Source organism: Drosophila yakuba, chromosome 3L (genome assembly GCF_016746365.2).
Source record: "Drosophila yakuba strain Tai18E2 chromosome 3L, Prin_Dyak_Tai18E2_2.1, whole genome shotgun sequence".
In the NCBI taxonomy this organism is placed as follows: domain Eukaryota; kingdom Metazoa; phylum Arthropoda; class Insecta; order Diptera; family Drosophilidae; genus Drosophila; species Drosophila yakuba.
This window is the reverse complement of record NC_052529.2, coordinates 22,379,154-22,397,385: the sequence shown is the minus strand read 5'-3', so window position 1 is coordinate 22,397,385 and position 18,232 is coordinate 22,379,154. Positions and strand designations below refer to the sequence as shown.

Below are 18,232 nucleotides of genomic sequence, written 5' to 3'. Positions count from 1 at the left end.
CGCCCGGTCCCAATTCCACTTCCAATCCCGGCTTATAGCTCCACCATTGCACTTGTCTCGGCTGGCCGAGATCAGGGGAGTCCGAGGCGGAGGCCACAATCTGCGGCACTTTAACACCTACCTTAGGGGCTGGGCCTTTAAAAAAACTACCGACTGATGACTGGACCGGCAATCATTTTTCATGCTAAGCTCCAACGTCAGCCACTTGGTTTATGGCCTTAATCCTTTTCTACATAAATGAGACCCGTACCCAACCCAGCTCAGCAAATGCCACGCATTTCATCATTAGTCAGCGGACGCTAATGCCCAGTTCCAGTTTCAGTTTGCAGTTCTCATTCTCAAATCGCCCTGTCCCCAGCTACTGGGCATGAAAGGGAATTTATGGGCAGCGTATATATTGATGCTGCCAACGCATTCACATTCAAGAGAACATATTTATATATAAATGTACCGAGTGTGTGTGTTCCCCACCCCAGTGCTGCAGCTATAATCGAGAGGCCGAAGCGTTGACTAAGTACCCAGGAAGTGCCAAGGTTGTTGCACTCACTCCCCGTCGCCTCTAATCGTCCCTCCTGCCCTCCTCCTGCCCACCAGGCGCCCGGTCCAGCGTCCAGTGGCTTTTAATTAACACGCTGCCCGGGTAGGAGTCATCACCATTCTCACAGCATCCACAATCCGCAACATCACCATCATAATCGTTCTCTACATCTCCATGATGGGCTGCGGTGGTTGCTTCTTTTCCAAATCAATTCCGCGCAGTTTTTAATATGTGCACTAAGAAAAAAGGTCACCAATTGTAGCGATCTATGGTGGATCGCAAATCTCTCTTTTTAATTTGTCGCAGAATATGTTGATATTATAAGACATAGGGCAACTTCTTGTTCATAGGTCGAATGGTAATATTGTTATTACTTAATTGGTTTTATTAAATATTATAAATTAGATTAGTCAATTTCTCACTTAATTTACAAGGCAGTACATCAGGAATTTTAATTGAATTTTTTACTAAAGAAAATTCTAAGAAGTTTTGAACTTACTCCAAAATACCAAACTTTTCTACGACTTTTCTCAGTATTCAGCACTCACATTTCGCCTCTCGCATCGCTGCATAAATGCATATATGACGACTTCCCTTACCAATTCTTGAATATGATGTCATGCTGAGCGCTTTTCGGATCTGCACCATTTCCCTATGAAAATCCCCCAGAAACTCCTCGCAGCGGGCGTCTGTTTAGCGCTTAATTAATGATGAATATAAATATTGCCGCCGCAGAGAGGAAAGAGAGCGACGTAGCTAGGTGGAGGGAGATGCACGATATGGGATTTCGTTTGGTTTCGTTTTTATACCCGTTATTCGTAGAGTAAAAGGGTATACTAGATTCGTTGAATTGTATGTAACAGGCAGAAGAAAGCGTTTCCGACCATATAAAGTATATATATTTTTGATTAGAATAGCCAAGTCGATCTGGCCATGTCACGCCACTTTTGACTTTGTAAATTTCTCTCGATTTTCCAAAAATCATTTTTCTACGCCCACAAATTGCCAAAAACTGTCAGTGTTGAAATTTCTCCTTCGCACTTCCACTAGCTGAGTAACGCGTATCGGATAGTCGGAAAATCGTTCTCTCTTGCTTTTTTTCCTGTCCGCTTGCCATTTACCAATTGCAATGTCACTTAACTCCCAGCTTTGGGGCCTTTCGAAAAAATACACACATTTTACATAAATATGCTTTCACGCAACTCCTTTTAGCTTGGTGGCATCTGGAGTCCCGTTACCAAGAAAAGTGTGCAGATATCAAATACAACAACCTGGGAATACAATCAAAACAAATATATAAATAGTCAAGGCTAAAAAGGTTACCCTGTTCAAGATAATCTTTCACAGAAGTAATCACCATGTTGGCCACAAAATGATCAGGCCGAATATGCGGAGCAAATCTATCTACATCTTTGGGCCGGGTGTGATTTCTGGTACCACTGACAATCAAAAAGTGATTAGCAAGACACTCAAAAACAGCGGCGACAACTGCAAAAACAATTGGGAATGTCGGTAAGGTCTGGGAAGCGAAAGGTCTGAGAAAGAGGCGAAATGCTTAACATACAAACACACTTAACGTGTAAACATGGTTAAAAGAGCGTTGACCATATTGGGCTGCACTCCGGCGGTTTACGCACGCCAGCAGCACGAACAACAGGTACAAGCAACGACATTGGCAACGGGACAGGCTTATATGACTGTCCAGAAGAAGATGCTGCCTGGGAACCGGTTGGAACTGGTTTGACGTTGGCCCCTCTTAACCCCTTTCTCCTGCCGACATTATCAACATAATCAAGGAGCCCCTCTTGGAGCACCCCTCCACTTCCCGATTTCTAAGCCTTTTCAACGCTCATAAATTGAGCGGCTAAGACACCGGCAAATATCTTGCAAACGCAACGAAAATTGCGGCCTGGCCTGGTTGGGCTGGGTTGGCGATTGGGGGAGTGTGGGGAGTGTGGGGATGGGAGAGTAGAATCTTTCGCATATGGGCAACGGTACTTTCTGCAATTATCCGTTGTCTTGGCCAAGAAGCGACCGTCGTCGAAGATGCGGCCGCTAAAGCAAATATGCACACTTGGCATTGTCCCGCCGAAGACAACGACGCACTAATAGCCCCGAAGATGGGGCCTTGAGCTCAGATGGGATGGTATGGAGGTGTGGTTCCAGTACCCAGTACTCAGTACCCAGTAACCAGGATCCAGTCATGAGGAGTGTCTTGGGGTCTGGGCTGGATGTCTTGCGGTTTTTGAGGTTTGCGTTATGCGCAATAGATTATCAAAATGCTTAAAGGAGCCATAAAGTCCGGGAAGACGAAACAACACGACCAGAGGCTTTTGACCAGACCTAGGCCAAATACAGCTAGGCCATCCGACAACGGTTTATGTCACATGAAAGTAATGAAATTAAATTTCCCCCTGCCATACACACACACACAAACTCAGACACTTTGTGCAGTTTTGATATGTGCGATAATTTTAAAAGTCAACCAACTTGGCCAGGACAAGTCTCTGCGAAAGCTGCAGTCTGAGCCAGAGACTGAGTAAAAGCCAGAACCCAAGGCCTGGCCATCTACGCAATATTCTGCAATCAAGTGTGCATATTTACTTCCTGTAATTGAGCATTTATGGCTTTTATGGCCTAACGGATTTGCCCGTTCTCAGTCTGGGCCCCTCCTCCATAATTGTTACGGCTTTGGCTTTAAAACTGACAAGATGAATGGAAGGGGGATTCGGGATTGAGATCGAGGCTGAGTCATCGTGCGCTTAAGTCTATTGATTATAAAGTTTATGCATAAATTGTAAATTGATTTGGCAGTTAATTGATTTGCCAGTGTCTTCGCCCTGTGTATGTATAAGACTGCGTTAAAGCCCGAAACTGATGAGTAATGACTTTGATATTGGCCGAAAGTTAGTATACATCTATGCACTTTGCATCGCTCAACTCGGTTGGGCTCAATTGGATTTGATTCGCCTCGATGGGGTAAGTACTTTTGCGGCACATTCAGAGAAAGTTTCCCATGCATATGATATGGGCATTGAAATGTGTTGGGTCCATTGGGACTGAATTGCTGGTGTGTTAGTTGGGGATGCACATTAATAAGTTATGGAATTTCATTAGTTGATTTGCAGGTGATTTGAGTTATGTTAATGGCAATAATCACCGTAATTCCGTTTTGCAAAGCTGACTTACTAGTTACAACCGCAAAGGAGGAACTGCACAAGTAGTAGTTTCGAACCGGGGATTCATAGGTGCTATTTGCAATGATAAAATGTATGTATCATCGTAAGACTTACGCTCAATTCTTATCCTATTGAAGTCCCCTTATACATATCACAAATCCCCTCAACTCCCCATAACAATTGAAGCAATTTGCTCCACACACCCACACTCAATAAAAGAGCCTAAGGCAATGTCGAGGGTAAAAATCACAAAATTAAATAAAAAAATATTTATGCGTCTGGAAAGCAATAATAGAAAGAAATTTAACTATTATTTATTTGGTTGGGTGCGAGCAGAGAACTGGCTGGAGGACAACCAAAACTAGAACCAGAGGGGTTTCTCATCCGTATAATTTGCCAGCATGTATTTATGATTTATGAAGAAGTGACGGGTGCGTAGGCGTTTTGTGAGTGTGCGTGTCTCCACTAAAAAAATAGTGCTTTAAGGAACAAAAGAGAGTGTGATCCACTATAGCCATTGAGCTCAGCACGCGAATCGCTTCAGTTATAGATACCGAGCTCACACTCCCGCGAACACGCACCCAACGCTCCCAGAACCATGAATCCCAATGAAAGAGGAACAAATTGGATAATGTCTATAAAACTAATTGAATTCTAAGCGCTGAGCACGCCACTAAGCCACAGCTGTGAGAACGTAATGAAAGCACCAGCGGACCAATCAAACAAATACAATAAGTAACAAAAGCTGAGAACGAAACCCACAACTCCGTATCTGAACTCTGAAGTGATGACATGCAAGCTCTTGGATGGAAGTATCTACGAACCGATGACGAGTGTGTGTGGGCTGGCAAGTTAGAACTTGTGGTATGATCAGGGAGAAAACAATTTTACACCCAAATTGTACAAGCAGAAAAATTACTTAAAACACTCCAAGATGTTCGCATGTCATGGCACGAAAAAACGAAATACGAAATGTGGAAAAAGCGCAGAACAAAAAGCTCATTACTCATATGCCAATCAAAAGGGAGAGCTGGGGAGTTTTCCCAACCGGACCCCAAACAAGCCGCAGATCTTGCGATGCTCGAACTGGACCGAAATGCCATAATTAATCATCCGCCGATAATTAACAGCGCAGTACGACCAAATAGAACATCGCGCTAATGCTAATGCTAAAGTCGATGGTAATGGAATGTAACTCCCAGATACACCTAAATCTGGGGGAAAAAGTGCGCACGCATGGGGTCAATAGGTTGCCAAAACTGTTGTTTCATTTCGAGCAACTTTAATGAGTTTGTAATGAAGCTTCGGCACCGGTTCGCCTTATTTTTGTGCAGCGTAACCACTTGAAAATGAGATAAACAGATGGACACCGACCAGATATGTTGAATACCAAGAGCAAGCCCCCTCCCGCCGCCGCTTTCAATTCCTAGCCAACCTTCGGGTTGAGTGATGTACTGCGATGGCCACAAGCACAAGCACAAAACATCGACATCGCATCGATGGTCATTAGCAAAAGATGACGACGACTGTGATGTTGATGGCGCTCCGCTGATGTTGCGCACTCGTAATTCTCCTATAATGGATCTGTTATCTCTGCGCTTAATGGGATGGTCTCTACGAGACTGTGGATCGGGGTGGGGTGCCCGTAGGGGTAAGCTACATTCAGAGTGACTGACAGTCTTGAGGCACGCTTAAAACTTGAAATTAAATAATTAGTCGCTGGCCAAGTTCGCAGCATTCCCGATTTTTTGTTTTGTTTCGCCGTGCATTTAGATGTGGCCAGGGTAACGACCTTTTAAGTACTTTTAAGATACTAATCGCTTCTTGGTTTTTGTTGGCTGCTCTAAACAGCTAATGGCTTGTTGTGGCTTGTTTGTTGTAGTTCACTACCGCCAGCGAATGCAACAAAGTCGCCAGCCACTTCGGATGGCACTAATTAACGTCAGAAGAAGCTTTTGGCTTGGGGCCCTTTCGGCCTTGGCCAGCCGGCAGCGGGGACAGCTCGGCGTTGAAACCATTTTCACAAAACTTTTCTCAGATGCGTATTAATTAAAATTTTGATAAGACTCCCGCTCCTCGGGGCGCGTGTAATAAAAGTTGAAAATAAATTACACGAAATTAGTATTTCTCTTTAGGTGTGGCATCATCATCATCATCGCCGCTTTTTCGGAGCAGCGGCAACGGCAAAGGGCTTATCGCAAAAGTATCTACAAAATAATGGGCGACTAATAGGCCGGGACCCCATCCGCATCCCTATCTTCAGATCCACTTCTTGGCTTGTTGATTATGTCAGCTTTTGAAGCGGTTTCACTGAGGCCATTTAGTGCTGTCCCCGTCTTGAATTCAGTAGAGTTGACTCGACTTGACTTGACTTTGCGTGACTTGGTCGACTTCTACGTCTTCTAATCTGCGGGTGAAAGTGGGCAAAGTTTCTTTTCGCAGGGGAACTCCGAGAACGGACTCACAGAGTTACATTTATTGTTGTCGTCGGCGCTGTGGGAGTGTCGTCTTCAGATGCTAGTCAACTGGCCAATAAATGATGATAGTTCTGGGTGAAATTCGAGAACCGGATGATGAAAACTTATCAAATATTTGTCCCACTTGAGTGATATCCCAATAAGGCAGTGTGTAAGCGGTTAGTGAGTCTTAGGAATCGTTAAAATGCCAGTTAGATGCATGCTTATCTGTGAAATACATGGCAATTTCGATATTTTATGCCTTTTTAAATCCAACAGTTTTTTATTTTCAATGTAGAAATCACTCAATTGGCTGTAAAGATTTCATACTAGCCTTTCAAAATCCAAAATAAATGTGATCTTTGTCGGGCTGGCAAAATAATCTTAATAATGGCTGAAGTTATAACCATGCCAGCAAAAAACATTTTAAGTATGCCAGGCCGAGGCACATGGCAGCTGCCCAAAAAACCGAGCCAAAGGAAACCCAAATTGAATGCGAAAATTCCCACACATTGTTCAATCTAATGAGAACTATGTCAGTGCCTGCTCCATCGTTTATCCCCCATCAGGGCTCTTCCCGCCCAAAATACTTAAGCTTATGCTTATATATTTGCCCTTGGGCTGACACTTAAGATAAAAACTCTTGACAGAGAGACTCTCGATGTCGAGTCGACAGTAGGCCTGAGGCTCTGGATTCCATTCCCTCTGACTCTGCTTAAAGTCAATTGAACAAATTCTAGAAGCAAGTATTTTATGGTCAATGTTCTGCTTTCACCCCCTCGATGTGTGTTGAATTTTAAATGAAAATTCCATAAATGCCAGCTACATAAAAATGTACTGGCCTATTCATATTTCATACCCCTCCTGGCGACAATAGTATTCCAAAAATTAGACAATTAGTGGGCGACGAAGACGGTCTGATTGCCATAAATATTTTCATATCGGAAATATGCATAATTGCATAATTAGTTTCAATTAGCAGGCCGGTAAACAGACAATTGCAATTAAGAACTTAAAGGCGATAAACTTCTTTGAGTCGACAGAAGACGGAAAACATGATAAAAACACTGAGAGCGAGGCAAGTGCGATATAGACGTGGTCCTTTAACTTGGCTTTGACGCCGAATCCTTCGTCACTCACCGACAGTCGTGCACCTGTGGCATTTAATTATTATATTAAATCGGCATATCTATTTCAGCTCTAATTAACATTTTAACCTCTCCACAAATCGACGCCCATACAAAAAGTCAAAGCAAAGCTCGACCTCACCTACACCCACAAAAACCGGGGTGGTGATGTGACAGTCACGAGTCCCATTATACGATATTGTATGTACAGTTTGGAGCAACTCGCAATTACCAACGACACGTCAAGATGTGAAATTAACACCGTCACACATGCAGACCGAGCAGGGGGCGGGGCAGGTCGTGGGCGGTAGACAGACATATTAATGTATCTGGCTGGTATTTAACATTCAACAACAATAACAATCACTAAGTGTGTGGGTGACATTTTCACTGGCTGCCTCGAAAATCATTAAATCACACAGCAACAACGAGAAAGGAAAAAGCTTTCTCTGTTTGTGTCAGCCGTACAATTGGCCTACCAACCACCGCCCACTCCTGCCCCACGCATATCCTGTCAGGACAAGAGTGAAAAAAAAAGAACAGAAAAAGGAAAACGAAAACGAAGAGCTACGCAACCACAGCACGCAAAACTCGCATTTCATTAGACACTTTGCAGTGACGACTCCTATCACTCTTCCTGGAGGGTCACCCACTTCGATTCCTAAAGGTGCTGCCACTTTCTTGTGGCCCATTACCTTGGCCAAATTACGTCGTCTCCTACAAGTCTTAGAAATGAAAACGAAAAATTTGCCTTTTATTGGCTTGAGGCCTTAAAAGTTGATTAACCCTAATAGTTTCTACAATCGTGGACTATCGGAATGAAGTTCAAACAGAACCACCAGAAGGTGAACAGGACTACCCTAAAAAGGGTCCTAGTCAAAATTAACTAGGTGTCATACCTTTCTTATAATTCCGTGTTTGAAAATGACGAATCAGTTGGCGACCTCGACTTCCTAAAGCACGTCTCAGGGAAATGACATAACTCGGCAATAAATATCTGACAATAACTCCCGGGCGGCTAGATTAAGTGATATAATCAAGTAACAACTGCAAAACTAAAAACTATTCCATTAGCTATGGAAGCGCGGATGTAGTGCAAACAAAAACTTTTCTGTCCAACGCCACAAATGAGTTTGTCATTATTCAAGCGGCCGGCAAAGCCGTCTACATGTACATATATACATTTCGCGCACCTTTTTTGCGGGACTGTTTGTTTTTGCCACAAATTAATTACAATCCAAGTTAAGTGGCAAAATGTTTTTCTTGTGTACTTTTCATACAACATATTTATCAACGCAGAGGCAGCGCAAAATGTTTGCCCTGGGAAGGAGGCTTTGTGAGAATAAATTGGATGATATTACGGCGACAACTTTTCATTTAGTTGGCCGGCCTGGACTGCCCTTAATTTCCGTCCACACGCATTGGAAAAATAAAAACGTTCTGCGGGGAATGAAAAATCGTTTGGAGCGCAGAGCCCCCATCTAGGCGTATCCATCCCAAAACCCCACCCTCAAAAACTTTCTTTGTGCTGGGTTTTTATTTTGCGCTTCACTTACCTGAAAATAGGTTTGACCCTTGTCCACCCAGCCGATGGCCATATCGGCACCAGCCAGATTGCCATCGGGCGAGAATCCGAACCCGACGTAGCCCAGGGTACGTGCCTGTATTTCAAATGTTATATCCTGATTAATGATTTGCCATAGTATGCGAAAATCCTCATTCAAATCGATGGCATGATCCCAAATGGGTGTTCCTGACGCTGCCGCCGCCGCTGCCGAAGCTGCCGCTGTTCCGGTTCCGGCTACGGCTCCGGCTCCGACTACCGATGCCGCCGATGGGCCCGATGTTTTGTTGCTCCGAGTGGCCAGCTTGCTGGCAGCCCGGACTCCGCTGGCCAAAAGGAGGAGCAACAGAAACAAGCTGAACGTGTGGCAGGATATAAAACATCTGATTAACGATGACCGCCTTGAACTTGAGGCTCTTCTGCTGCGCAGCAATGTTGTTGCCGGGCTTTGTGCTGTTTGAGCTGGTGGGGCAAGTTGAAGTGTTGCTGGTGGCGCAACTGCTTTTCGTGGGTGAGCCATTTTGTGAGATGGTTTGCTGGGTGCTTGGGTTTAGCAAATAGTTGTGATTACTTTCCTTGTTGCCTCGTTGACATTTATTGCGCGCAAAATCACTGGACGATGGCTCGTAATTACGCAACTTGTGATCCGCTGTGCTTTCTTTGGTCTTATCACAGTTACGAGTATTTACTTAAGCAGTTTTACTTTCGTTGCTGCTTCCTGCTTCCGATTTGTGCTCATTAGTTTCGCTTGTCACACGAACAAAGCCGCGGATGAACAAAGCTTAAGCTCTCCCTGATCGGGCGGAAGCCACCTGAAAGTTGGAAGGAAACAGAAAAAATGTTATATAATTGCTATAATATGTTGTCGGCTATAATGGTTGAAAGAACTCGATTCCTGCCCTCGGTCTTCTTTCGTGCTGCAATGTTTAAACGCATATAATTACATAAATTATGAACCGGTATCTATGGGATACACATGCCCATCTACTCAGATACTCGTCTACTCAAGCCGCGCAGACATTCATACATCCATCCATCTATCCACACATCACAACAAAGTTGACGGTTAATTTTTGCCGCCATTGTTGTTTCTGCTGTTGTCGGGAGTTCGTCAACATTTTCCTTGAAGCGTTAATTAGCTTGGTCACGCAGTTTTCACAGCAATGTACGTCGGAAGTTAAAATTGCTCAAAGTACTCCAGTAAGCGGAAAAATTAAATTTGGCAAGGGGATAACTACTGAAGACTGAGATGTAAGAACTGGAATCCCATTAACAGGAAAATGGCAAATATAATATAATATCCCAAACTTATTTAAAACGTTAAATGAATGAAAGCTACTGTGAAAGTCAGTTTTCAATCGCATCAAAATATTTACCTTCTTTACTTAACCGCACCAAGTGAGTCAAATGCCCCCATCTTCTGTGTATTAGAATGACTAATTCCGCCTTTCCCCTCTCCCTCCACCTCGCACGCAATTAGTGCGTGATGGCTGGGTCAAAGCAAATCGAAGATAATTACAGCTTGTCATAATTTTAATGAAGAAGGTCGCCCAGAACTGAACCCGAGTCGAATAGCTGTCCGTTTGTCCGTAATTCTGTCCGGCCGTCTATTCCTCTATCCCTCAGTTAGTTATGAAGCCATGTGGGGCGAGGCCAGACTAGGGCGAGAGATGGGATTTATTGTATTAAATCGCCGCGACTTAGTCAGGCGAACCGCAAGCGCATTGCCGTCGTCTAGTCCATCCGTATACCACCAGTTGTCCTACTCTTGAGACCCTCTTCCGTTGCCATCGCAGCTGTCTGCGCATATTTGGTGTGCGGTTACATTTGATTACATGCCAAAAGTGCTCTCCCAGTCGCCCTTGTTCAGCAAACACTCTCTTACACAAATCTTTAATTTGACGTCGGCGTTTTGGGTAAATGTCAAATGGTTGGTAATTTGTTATAAATAGCCAACTTCCGCTGGCTCGACACGACTCATAGACACCTCCGCAGCTGTGTGAGTGCGTATTGCGTGGATACTAAAATGTATTTGCGCTAATTCCAAGTGCTTAGTGGCGTGTTCAAAGTTGACAAAGGTCAACAAACGCCAGGCCGACAATCAGAATTGTAAAGACCCAAGCGGAGAATAATTTTAAGGACGAGAACGCTTTTCCCCCATTCCGAATATGAAATGCTCTCACTCACTTGCCAGATAGTTATACCGTTTTGATTATCTTATGGGATATGCCATCGGGAAAATTGAATATCTTAGCAAGATATTCCCGCCATAACAATCTCTTCCTAATGTTGACCAATAAAAGTAATATTAGGAAGTTCCTGCTCGACAAATGTATCTCAAAGATAAAGCCGCAATATTCTAGCAGAATTCTATGGTATATTTATAGGTGACTTTTATGTTTCACTTCCTTCCCAACGAGCCCTCCGCCGTTATCAAATATGTATCCGAAAGATACACAACAATGAGCTTGATGGGGCTCTTTTGCTTCATCTTCTCGATGGCGCTGAGTGACGGCCGGCAACGTTAAATGACGTTGATTATAATTATGCGGACTTGTACTGTGTACAACACAGGGCAACAGGGTTCCCTGTTTTTGCTGTAGCTCTTGCTGTTTGTTATTATTATTGCTGTCTTCATCATTATCATCATCGTGGTCGTCATTGCCAGGCAGAGTTTGCAGTCTGCAGACTTCGACTGTCGTTGATGGGGCGGTCAGATGAATGATGTCTCTTAAATACAGGCCGAGCCCGGGCAAGGCCAATCGTCCTCATCATCATGATTGTTGCTCTGGCCGTCTCTGCTGCTGCCGTAAAATTCAAGCCAATTTAGCCTGAAGGGAGGCAGGTCCAGCAGGTTCCTCCTTCTGCCAGGCTACACAGCATGTTGCCCAAGACCAAGACGACATTCATAAGTACAAGTGCTCCTCGACAGAGCCAGCGATGGCATCGTGAGCTCCTCCTTGTCCGAGTATCGATCATTTCCGGCTGGAGATTCCACCATCTCCAGACGACATTTATAAGCACAAGTACTTCGCCCGGCCGCTCGTATAATATTATTACTTGGCGAATTAACTACGCCAAAAGCAAAACAAACACAAACTCGAAGATTGCTCCGGCAACTGGTTCTAAAAGGCACGAAATGGCTTCCGTAGACACATTAGTCGCTTTTACACAAAAACCCAGACAAAACGGACAGAGCCGGCTCCCTGTCGTCCCCTCTATTCTCAAGCCCACCTCTATTTCAATCTGACGAGAGAGCAAAAATATGCAACTGAATGAGGCATATAAAAGCCTTCCCGACACAGAAAAAAGAGCCAACAGAAGCGGAAAAAACGGATGGGAGAGAGAGCGAAAGAAAAGCTGGAAAAAATGAATACAAGTCAAAGACTTTGTCCAATGGGTTTCATCATTGCACGATTTGTAAAGGGAGCGGGTAGTTCTACAGCAGAGGAGGCTGTGGCCCCAAATCTGGTCTGTGGTTGCTTCTGTTCTCCGGCAGACGGACAACGACATTGATGAGGATGTTTTGCCATGGCCACAGTGGGGCAAGACCACATGGAAGAGGTCTCAGGGCGTCCTAAGGTGGTTGCAATAGACCATCCTCACATTGACTACAACCCTGAGTTGAAAAATTAGCTATCTAATGCTTTGAATAAAACCAACTCTTTTCGTTCCCTTTACACAAATTGCGCAAGTGAACTTCAACTATTATAAGCAATCCAACCAAACCATTTCATTAAAGGTAAGCCGATCTATTGTTCTAAGCTGTCGATGTTTACGGAATAATAAATGATTTATTTAGCCATCAAGGTCATACCCACTGGGAAATTCGATGCCGTACAAATTGTTTTTATGGCTGCCGTCAATCTGAGGTATTCCTTTCTCTTAATTGATTCCATTCTAATTACAATATTTAGCCAACTCATTGGCGCAATCACAGGACATTCCTGCCCTCTTCATTTCACACATCATTAATAACGATGGCTTCTGTGATTTGTGCGAACTGCTGTTCCTTTCACCTTCCACTTTCGGGAGTAATAGAATGCTTTCACATTTTAATAGCTCTCCCCAATTGGAATGCTCACTCACCACCATTAGTAATTTGTAATTGTTGGCGCATTTCGATACCTTCTAATCGCATCCCAGTGTGCATTTTGTGGCAATTTCTTTGCTTAGCTCATGGCCCGGAATCCCCATGTATGTTTTCATTTAGCAGATACAAGCGGCATGTACACGGTATGCTACTGGGCCTTCGTCATCGTCCAAGATGCTCCATCATGTGGCACCAACAACTACAATAACTGCAACATCAATAACAACAGCAGCCATGCCGTGCGTTCTCGTGGTTGTTGTCGATTCCAGAGTTCTGCGGTTGCCGCAGCTTGATTATAAATGTACGAGGCAACTTGTATGACATGTAAGTTGTTGTACTTGCAGCCGAGTATCTGGGTATTCATGAGAGTGCATCTGCGTCTGTATCTGTGAGAACGTGTATCTGCGTGCATGTACATGTGTGGTTGTCACTGCACCTGTCATCCTTGCAGCCTGCCAGCGAAAATTGCCAGTGCCGGCGCTGTGGTGGGGAAAAAATTATTATTTATCGTCAACGGAGCCAGGTTTTCTGAGACAAGTCAAACTGGAATTATGTGGGTATGCACGTTTATACAGATGCACTGGGACTCCACTAATTACTGCACATCATTTGCTTACTCGAGTGGCTCTTCTGCCGACATCAGCCCATCAGCCCATCTACCCTTCTGCCCATCGGGTCCACTTCCTCCGCTCGCCGCCTTGCAGATTTAATTGAGTAAAAAAATTGACTAATTAGAGTGAGTCCAAAGCACTTGGCCCCCGGCAACAGAGGCGGTAGAAAAAACAAGTCTGTGCCGAGCTCGACTTAAGTTGAGTGGAGTATTTCGCGAGGGGAGGAAGGAGGATGAGGAGGAACTACCTGTTCTCGTTTAATAAGGCCTGGTCAAGAGCGGTTTGAATCAAAACTGCGCCTCTGACCCAAGGCTTCTGTGTCCATCGTGTGTCGTCTTCGTATTTAATGATCATTAAACAAGCTGGCAGCCAATTGCACTAAAAGCTGCAGGCTTCTTTTGCCTTGCTACCACCACTGGTACAGTGGGTCGAAAATGAGAAGCTTATCATAATTAGGGTTTATTCGGACAGAGGCCTTTGAGGAGGCCTGATCCGAGACTTAGCCCACTGTGAGTGTGCCAGTCTACTGATGAAAACTATTAGTGAAGGCAGCTATGGACCTACAAAGTGCCTCTGCCTTGTGTAAATTGCACCGACATTCCAGCAGTTTCTGCCTTGGCTTCTTCAGCTCCAGCTCCAGCTCCAACTCCAGCGTAATTTAAATAATCGTTAAAAATAATAATTCCTTCTATTGGATGTCTGCTTGGCCATGTTCAGCGCCCTGCTGCCTGTTGATTACTATGGCCCTGGTAATATCCTTTGCTCGTTAGCAATTTTCGTTTCGAATAAATAGTAATTAGTGTGCCGAAAAGAGTTGAGTTCCCGCCATGCCCGTGTGCTTTTTATTGGCATTCTGCACCTCCTGCCTCGTTTCACCTGCAAACTATTGCACAAAGCTTTTTGCACTTTGCTGACGTTCTCTGTTTTGGGCACTTTTATTTGACATTTTTCATTAAACACGAAATGAAAAAAGGTTTTCTTGCCATCAAAGCGGGGAAAAGGGGAAAAGTGGGCTGTCGGCCTCAGAGCTGCGTTGACATAACATTTTTGTATAGCTCCTCCCGAGCTCGGTCTTTTCACCACTTTGGCATGGAAGTTTGAAGGCATCTGGGGAAATATGTCAGCGTTGTTTAAGTTTTTAAAATTTTCAACTGTGGCTGGGTGGAGATGGCTATTTACTCTGGCATAATTGGCTTGTCGGCATAGTTATAAAAAGTTATACTTTGGTGCAATTGGATTAAATGCAGGGATATATAAAAGCACACACACTGACACAAGTTGACAAGCTCTGGTTATCTTTTGAGTTGGCTCTAACGAAAGGCAAACAAAAGTCGTAAAAAAATCCAACTTTAAATCGAAGTATCTGAATCCAAAAGTATCTGCGCCGGGGGATATCCATCTTATCAAAGGGCATATTTAAATACGTCATGAGAGCGTTTCTATCTACTATTCTATGGATGATTGATTGGATGGGCTTGGAAAGGTCTGGACGAATAATTTTGACGATCCTGGTAGGTGAATGACCTTTGGCGTCGCGATTTTGTATCCAGGATTATGCTGAGCAAATTTCAACTCAAATCTCGCAGTCCGTCTGTTTGCAGAATCCAACTCGGATTACTCAGGGTCTATTTGTGTTGCTAACTTGCAATGGATACACAAATAGTTGGAGAAAGCTGCCAGTCGCCTTTCCAGGCCCCACTACTCTAGCTACTTCTGCTGGCTGTGTGTCATCTTTTTGGCTTATCAGCTGCGCATCATAAAATTTGCCTCTTCTCTCAGCTCTTACTCATTCTGCAATTGCGAAACTCCGTTCACTTTTCTCCAGCACTCCGAGCCGAACGTTTCTTTTCTATTCCCAGGCCGGTAACTTTCTTTTGTTTCTGTCTATTGCTATAAGTCGGGACCCCGTTACAACTACTCCCCGCTACTCCCATAACATCTCGTAGTTGTGTTTTTTTGAACCAGGCAAGTGAATTTTCTCATTTTGCACTTGATATTGTTGCCGTTTTTGCTGCCTCCTGACTGGGAAATTCTTTTGCTTTCTGCTTGTTTTTTATTTTGGCAGAGTGAAACTTTTCAACGCTCTCCATTTTCCCTCCTTCCCAACAACCCCCCGCGGACCCCTGTGTCTGGGGCTGCCTTTTGCATTTTCGGTAGGTATGAAGGTAGGAAATTTAATCTCAAAGTCGTCATCGTCAACGCCGTCGTACTCCCTTACTTGGTCTTCTTCTTGTTGTTTTCAACGACGTCACAGAAAATATTTAATTAATTTTTCGAATTTTAATTAAAAAGTTTCCGTTCCGTTACGTCATCTAGCCAGAGCAGATCCAGATTCCGGAATCCGCATCTTGTAGGCTGTTAGTTTTGGACCTCTTATTGCACCAAGTAGCAAATATTTGATGGCAGGTAACCTGAGACAACTCTTTAAGCCAGCGCCATCAATCAATTCGCTAAGGAGAAACGAAGCTCGTAGCTCCAAAGTCCCCACCAAAGTCCATTCCAATAAACATAAAGCAAACACTTAATTGTCTGTCAGCGTTAACAAACCGACAACACAAATATCATATGACCAGGAGGGCTGTGAGGCATCAGTATTGGTCTTGGTATTCGTATTGGCCGCTTGTTGTTTCCATAAGCAGACACACACATATATCACCTGCTGCGCACAGAAAATGTTTTTTCCACAAAACTTGTAAGAGATGCCAACTGGCTGATAGGACCTCAAAAACAGAGAACTCCCTAGCCGAACAGAATCCAACCCAACTCGGCCATACCGAAAAGAACTGAAGTCTCTTGCATGCACTTTGTTATCTGTGACAAAGATCTCCTGGCCATTAAATTAACACTTAATGACTTGAGTGTGCGTGTGTGCGTGTGTGTAGGTGCAGACGACAATGATGACTAAAGCAAAAACCGGAAAAAAGAAGAAAGACTCTGCAGCAGCACACATCATTAAGAGACAGCGGGGAGGCGTTGCCTGCGCTTTCGTTACCTCCGATATCCAGCCACATCTCTTTGATACCCTGCCAAAGGGGCCTCTCCGACCAGCCTGATGACTTTGTTAACCGGGCTGAAAGGCTCGCCCTGCTCGCCAAGAAGAATGAAAGAATGGACCCACTGGCATAAAGGACCGTCTTCCGACAATAGATGCCTGGAAACACACTTTGCTTGGGTGAAGAGACTTTTGTCTGGTCCGTGTTATCATCGTGAAAAATGGAATTATGGCACAAGGAAATGGATTAAGGAAAGGAAACCTTGTGTCCAAGATGTGATTGCTCTTTCAGAGATCAAAATGGGAGGGAAGAAAAATGAAATATAGACTCTGATATTTAATATCGTAGGTAGTTTTGAGGGGATTATAGGAATGGAAATACATTTCAAAAGATGTATTCAAATTGATTCGTTAATTGAACAATATTCCTTTGATCTTTTGTAGTTTTAAGTTTTTGGTATTTTAGTATAAATATAAATTGAATTTTCAGATTAAAAACAACTACTACTACCAATTTGTACACTTCATATCGAAATTGACATTCCACAATTTAAAACTTAAAGTTTTAAAAATAAACTGTTTAGTATTCAAAGACAAGAAAAACATGGCTAGAGCCAATAAATTTAAATCCGAATTTCGTGTTTCGTCAACCAAAAGGGCATTGAATGTTCGATGCGATTGGGGCCAAGTATATCTCAGATTCCATCTAATTTGTATCTACATTTCGAGCGCGCATCTTGTTTGCAGCCATAAGTTTTCGTATTGTTTTTAGAGTGACAAAATAAATGATGACAGGCGGCACAGCGGCTTTATCGCCGCTCTTTTTCTCCCCATGTCGCTAAATCGTTCTAATTTTTTGTTCCCCACGAGATGCCTATATGTATGCTAGATGAATAGATAAATGTGTTTCGGACATACTAGGAAAATGCGTTTCAGAGAAGAATCCACGGGGAGGAGCGTGTGACGACGTGTGGGCAGAAGTGGAACACAATTTGATGTTTCTCACTTAATTTGTTACGGCGAGCGCTTACAACTTTCTTGATATTACAAATTTGCTTCGGCCTCAACAGAAACATATATTTTTATGATTATTTAAATGTGTCGGGGTATTAATTATCCGAATACAATCATCGGAGGAATACGACAAGTGGCATAAATATTTCATTTGTGGCGAGACAAAATCAGTGCAGACCACTAAGGGAGGAAGTGGAGAGAAGTAGAAAGCCACCTGTATCGCTGATAAATTTATTGCATAACTGAAGAGGACAAAATCCTCTTCAAGGCTTTAAAATGCACGACACTATCCCATTTGCTCCGGCTGCTCTGGCTTCTTCCTGCTGTTATTTATGAGCTTGCGGTAAACCAACAATCGGGTATGGGGATTTTTGGGGCCGGGAAATGCGTGTGGTGCCTGCTCCCGCTTTGTTTAATTAAGTAGCACAACTTTAAACAAATTAATTTCAATATTAACAAAGAAGATTATTGAAAATCTCTTGCATTATTTACAATGTTGAATGACAAAACAAATAAATTATTAATTTTCGAAGAGCTACGCCGCACAAGTGGATGACAATGCCTGATATTTCCCTTTGAAATGGCTTGAGGTTCCCAGGGTGGGGATTCCAGGGGAGAATGTGCACAAAGCAGCCATTTGAGTGTAAACATTCTGTAC

The 18,232-nt window shown here is 43.6% G+C and overlaps 1 protein-coding gene across 1 annotated transcript in view; it reads right to left on the bottom strand.

Annotated features, from left to right (window-relative positions):
• LOC6539817 (MOXD1 homolog 2) overlaps positions 1 to 18,232 on the bottom strand; it is a 111,270-nt gene that overhangs the window by 54,369 nt on the left and 38,669 nt on the right. Inside the window, exon 2 of the mRNA XM_039373509.2 lies at positions 8,857 to 9,676. Coding sequence (XP_039229443.1) covers positions 8,857 to 9,384 — 528 coding nt within the window. The 5' untranslated portion in view covers positions 9,385 to 9,676. The remainder of the gene's footprint in view (positions 1 to 8,856; positions 9,677 to 18,232) is intronic.